Consider the following 6,032-nt stretch of genomic DNA (forward strand, 5'->3'; position numbering starts at 1 on the left):
TTAAAAAAAAAAAAAAAAATTACAAATCTTACTGTTAAAAAACTTTAGACTGGTAGTGTAGGCTGATTATTCTTATAGATTGAAACAAATGTGCTTCAGCCAGGATAAAGAATATGAGAGAAGCTCATTTGCGCGTGATTGCATTTTGGTGTCTGTGTTTCCGACGGAGTCTCCAGAACGCGCGCCATTAAAGCCCTTTCACACGATTGCAGCATGCGGTAAACCTGCGCGGTTTTAAAACATCTAGGAGCTCACGTCCGCCCTTTGAACACAAGGCTCTCCAGATGTAGGGCTAAATGGGAAAGTTAACAATGGGTCTGTCCAGTAACTAATGATGAACGCACAGTTTGCAGAGAAATATTTCAGTTGTTCACGGTGGACTGTCTGACTTAAAGGGATAGTTCACCCAAAAATGACAATTTTGTCATCGTTAACACACCCACAAGTTGTTCCAAACCTGTAATCATTTCTTTCTTCTGTTGAACATAAAAGAAGATACTCTGAAGAATGTGGGTAACCAAACAGTTTCTGGTCCCCAATGACTCTGATAGTCTGATTATTTTTTCTCTACTATGGAAGTTACTGAGGACCAGCAACTGTTTAGTTACCCACATTCTTCAGAATCTTCTTTTGTGTTCAACACAACCTGGGTAAATTATGACAGAATTTTCATTTTTGGGTGAACCATACCTTTAAAGTGACAGACACATCCGTGCTTCTAAAGGTATAGGCCTATTGTTTTATTAAAATTTGGATAGTCTGTTAATATGATATTCCATACATTATCAGAGCTTGGTAGACATAATTATTATATTTTTACACATTATTAAACAAGCGGTTTCCCCGGTAACGGCTGTAATCAAAGCAGCTCTGCTCATGAACGCTACTTTATCAGATAAAAATGAAAATGTCACCGAAACTTTCTCTAAAGTCGGTTCCCTTCAGAGATTCATTCATATAAAACACCTGCGCTGCGTTTTGATTTTGAAATGTGCAGTGCTCAAGCTTATTCAACTAAATCAAACGCCACAAATAAATCAATGTATGGGAAACACTGGTAATGTACATATATCGAAATATTGGAAATGTGTTTAAAAATCATATCACCGTTATTGAAAAAAAATTATATCGCGATACATATTGATATTGAATTATTGTCCAGCCCTAATTTCTTGTTTCTTACATGTGACACCACAAATACACACTTCCTTTTTTATTAATCCTCTTTTTCTCCACATGCAAGGTCCTTCAACCTAAATCCATCAACCTAAATCCCTAACTTTTGCCCTCTCACTTCAATCCTTCCAACCCAAAAGTTGCTCACCCAGCCACAAGGATGCGAGGAATCTCTCCAGCGAAGGCCTCGGCCATCTCTCTGCTGCCCACGTTGGCGATGCAGTGCAGAGCCAGACACATGAAGGTGGGGTTTCGGCTGGACAGGTCATTCTTGATGGCATTGTTGATCAGCCTGATCAGTTCACTGTTACTGTTCACCAGCACAGAGATGAACAGATATCCCTGGAGCACAGAAAAAGAGGCAGGAACAAAAGAAAGCTGATGGTTATGCTTTATGTTTTGCACACACACTAAGGCCAAATGACGGTAATGTACGGTAAAGCTGAAATGAAGACAGCGTCACTGAAGAACTGTCATCTTCAAACAGGCTCAGAGCGGCAGCCCTGCAAGCTCTTTGGATAAGCACTAAACCACGAAAGACAGATTTTCCCCCTCGCTGAGCTAATGTGCCTCCCTCACTGCTGCAAGGGTAGAAGCTCTCTTGAATTGCTTCTTTTCCACTCTCACTGCATCATGATGTTGTACGTGCTTTTAAAGTCTGGAGGTTTGGAGGAATGTGTCTTGCAAGACGATCAGAATCATCTGAATTATACTATAATCAGCTAGCAAAATTCAATCATTCGCTCCATTCAGTGTATCGAAACTCCATTATTACAGTTCACTGAATTTATCAAGAATACAATCTTCACTCTGGTAGCCTTTGCTTAGAATTTTACAAAAACGCTGATTGCCTGTTCCCGGATGACTTTTACTTATTATATTTTTATTTCTCTGCCATGTATCGGTACATAACTATATTGTAAATTATAGTGCCTTTTGCTTATTAGTCTGTTTGTTTGTTGGTGTTACTGTATTTGTTAGTTATATATATAAAAAAATAAATAACAGAAGAAAGAAAAAAACTTCTGCGGCAAAATTCAGCATCCAAGACATAGCATATCATGTATCAGAAGAGCAGCGGAATTTTCCGGCTAATGGTTGCGTTGAAACTGTTAGCTGTAGGCTGTGACTCATTGTTTAGTTTGAGAGACCAAATCTTGCCACACAGCAGGCCGTTCAGTGACCTAAATCACATTTCTAATGTGCTTATAAGTCTCCTTTTAAGAATCACAGAAAACTGTAAGATGCTGTTGTGAAACCGTTTAGAGTTCTATATAAGTAAATTGGTATTCATTTGAATGAAGAAACTTTGAATTTTTGGGCTGGGCTCACATGAAACTGAATATTGTATTGAATGTATTTGACCCGTATGGGAGGAGTAGGTCAAAACATGATGACATCACCTCATTCTTCAGCAATATACTATAACGTCTTGCAGTGAAAAGAACTTTAACAAAGGCTGATGCATGACTTCGTCTTATTTCTAGTTTATGTCAGTGTTTAAAATTGCAACAGGAAACAAAAGATCTGGTGTGCTCTACAACCCTTCCACAATTCATCAGCACTATGTAAATGCCATGTGCAGCATTATCCAAGAACAAATGCTAAGGCCATGTGGAGTTTAGTGACAACACATGTTGTCGTCTAGTTTGCATTGTAAATGTTATTGTAATGCTTTTCCTTTTCAAGCAAAAAGATAAGCTGACTCAAAATGGCCCTCAGTTTGTTGTCCTTTTAGAACCGAAACATGCTCAGATTGACCAGATTCTGCCCTGCTTCTGTCAGTGTTACCCTGTGGAGAGCTGCGTGGCTGATGGGAATGTGGCTGCTAGAGTGGGTGTTTGATCAGCAGGAGATAATTAGACCTCATGGTAGGTCTACATGGCATGGAGTGCCACTAAGCCTCTTTGACAAGCTAAAAGCACATCTGTTGCTCACTCTCACTAGCTAGGGCCATGCTCATCAGATGTTCACATCTATAAAAGACAACTTTCACAAGGGTAAAACTGCAGAGTAATAAAATTCAGATACTTTTGTTACACTACTGTTCAACTGTAGTTTGGGGTCAGTAAGATTTGTAAAAATGTTTTTGAAATAAGTCTCTTTATTCTCAACTAAGCTGCATTTATTTGATCAAAAATGCAATAATATTGTGAAATATCATTACAATTTACAAAAATGTAATTTATTCCTGTGAAGACAAAGCTGAATTTTCAGCAGCCATTACTCCAGTCTTCAGTGTCACATGATCCTTCAGAAATCATTCTAATATGCTGATTTGCTCAAGAAACATTTCTAATTATCAATGTTGAAAACAGCTGTGCTGCTTAATATTTTTGTGGAAACCAGGTTTTTTTTCAGGATTTTTTGATGAATAGAAAGTTCTAAAGAACAGCATTTACATAAATCAGAACACTTTTATAACATTATAAATATCTTAACTGTCACTTTCGATTAATTTAATGCATCCTTACTAAATAAAATTAATTTCTTTTTTTTATGTTCCTGTGGCTCAGTGTTAGAGCATTGCGTTAGCAGCGCAAAAGGTCGTGGGTTCGATTCCCAGGGAATACACATACTGGTAAAAAAATGTATAGCCTGAATGCACTGTAAGTCGCTTTGGATAAAAGCGTCTGCTAAATGCATAAATTAAATTAATGACATTTTAAATTAAAAACTCCCCAAACTTTGAGGATATTTGTAGTTTGGTAGTTTATATTGGTAGTTACACCTCAGAAGCTCTTAACACTGCGCACTGGATCTGTTTGTTCCAACAGTGTAATGTAGTCAATATCCTGCATATCATTTGCACAAGTAATGACTTGCATCTCATCTCTCATTGTAAGAAGAAAGAGAAAACTGAAAACATTTAGTCTTTGCTGAGGTTCATTCATGATATCTTGCCATGGCGTTGAACTCATGAGGAGTGTCAGATAACATAAGCATGTAAGAGGCATTACAAACTATTATATTTTCTTGCATATGCGGTGTTCGAAACTGCACACGTTGGCTTATTCACCAGTAAATGCATGAATTCAGACACTACTGCACTTTGTGTACCTTATAATCCTGATATGCAACTATTTCCTGTATAGTTGTCATATTTTGCATCATTTCCTTATACATTTGGTCCACTTCACTGGCCAAACAGTGTAATTAATCTGCCTGTGAGCGGCAGTAAAGTGTGCAATAACTTACCAGAAAAATACATGCTTGCAAACACTCAAAGTCAACAGTGTTACAATTCCAAAAAACAAAAAAGACAAACAAAAAACATTTCTAAACACCTTAACACAACACTCCTTCAAGATTTTAAGGGTGCTTTCACACCTGTAGATCGATTGCTTTGTTCCGAAACAGGGATTAAAATTATTACAATGTTGCTTTTTATTCTTGGTGCGGTTCGCTTTCATACGGCAATGTTTCTAAACGGACCAAATTTGTTAATACAAGTCACGCGCGAGTAGACTGTTGTCTCATTGGTCAAAGTTCCACGGTTTATTTTCCGAGATTCCACTTAGCTGTCACGGCTGTCATCCGTCAGGACGGAACGGCAACAGCTTCGTGGACTTATTGTTGTTGTTTTTTGTTTTTTTGTAGCTGTCCTTATATTAATTTATCATTTTGAGCAGGAGTCCAGGATTGATTGGGAAAACATTTTTAAAATGCACCTACTAGGAAGAAGAACAATAAGACGGAATTATAAAATGACCGCACTCCCTCTCAGTTTCTTCTCCCTGCTCATTCTTAACTTTGATTTTTACTTTACATTTATGTATAAGGCTTGCAACTTCGTTGAAACAATATCTGAACTCCATAACTACTCTACTACTACAGATTCTCGATCTCGAACAAGCAAATCACCAAAGGGCATTCTGGGTTGAGCGAGCGGCGCTGAGCGTATTGAGCGAGCGGAGCGGAATCTTCAGAAAGGCGCTCTGCGCTCTCAAGGAAATATTACCACTCCGCTCCGCTCACATGCTCTGACTACAACCGAACCGCTCCAGAGTTCATTTTCAATCGAGCCGAGACCACCTCGTTCAGGCGATCTCAGACCGATTGTTTTGCCGCGGATCCGGGCGCGATTGGCATGTTCACATATGCCCAAACTAACCGAGCTAAGGGGGGAAACGCGCCAGGTTCCGAAACAACGAGCCAGGTGTGAAAGCACCCTAAATATACACATCCACACACAATAGGATATTTGAGATAGTTTTACTCACAATCTGTTTCTCAGTGTACTTGTTGGAGCTGAGCAGGTTGACAGCCTCCATGTGGCCGAAGTCAATGTCATGGCCCAAAAGGAAGATGAAGAGCAGCTTGCACACATACTTCTTCTTGCTGTATCCATCCAAAGCCTTGTCTCCTTTAAATTTTGAGCGGATGTTGGCCAACTCTTTATTTATGCGTTTGATCTCGGCCTCCTTACTCTTACCTGAAGAGAGAAACAAAAAACAGGGAGCCTCAGACAACAGGATTTCAATTGACACTGCAGAACAATTGCTTATCACTGGGTGATCTGAACAAATCAGGAGACAACACAAGCTGACAAAATGCCCGGCTGCTGTTGATAACTTGCCTCAAATGGACATAACTATTTGCATTTACCACAGTACAGCTTAGACAGTATAACTGTGCTATGAGCTCTTTAGGCAAGAAAAATATGCATATTTCCATGCCATTATTTTCACATTCAATTATTCTTGTATAAAACTGTATTTAAAAAGTTATAAATCAAAATGCTTAATGCATCTTTAAAAATCTATAAATGAATTTCAAGGATGTTTATAATCAGTATCCAAATCAGGAATCTTAAAAAAAAAAAAAAAAAAAAAAATTTTGCCACCCCTTTTAAG

The 6,032-nt window shown here is 38.4% G+C and overlaps 1 protein-coding gene across 6 annotated transcripts in view; it reads right to left on the bottom strand.

The window, feature by feature from the left end:
* Nucleotides 1-6,032, bottom strand: part of LOC107730730 (AP-2 complex subunit alpha-2-like) — a 30,016-nt gene that overhangs the window by 19,226 nt on the left and 4,758 nt on the right. For all 6 annotated transcript variants that reach the window (XM_016541630.1, XM_016541629.1, XM_016541628.1 and 3 more), the window contains exons 2-3: nucleotides 5,400-5,611; nucleotides 1,325-1,518 (exon numbers count right to left, since the gene is read on the bottom strand). In XM_016541630.1, the coding sequence (XP_016397116.1) occupies nucleotides 1,325-1,518; nucleotides 5,400-5,611 (406 nt within the window). The remainder of the gene's footprint in view (nucleotides 1-1,324; nucleotides 1,519-5,399; nucleotides 5,612-6,032) is intronic.

Source organism: Sinocyclocheilus rhinocerous, unplaced genomic scaffold, assembly GCF_001515625.1.
Source record: "Sinocyclocheilus rhinocerous isolate Xijiao unplaced genomic scaffold, SAMN03320098_v1.1 scaffold549, whole genome shotgun sequence".
NCBI lineage: Eukaryota > Metazoa > Chordata > Actinopteri > Cypriniformes > Cyprinidae > Sinocyclocheilus > Sinocyclocheilus rhinocerous.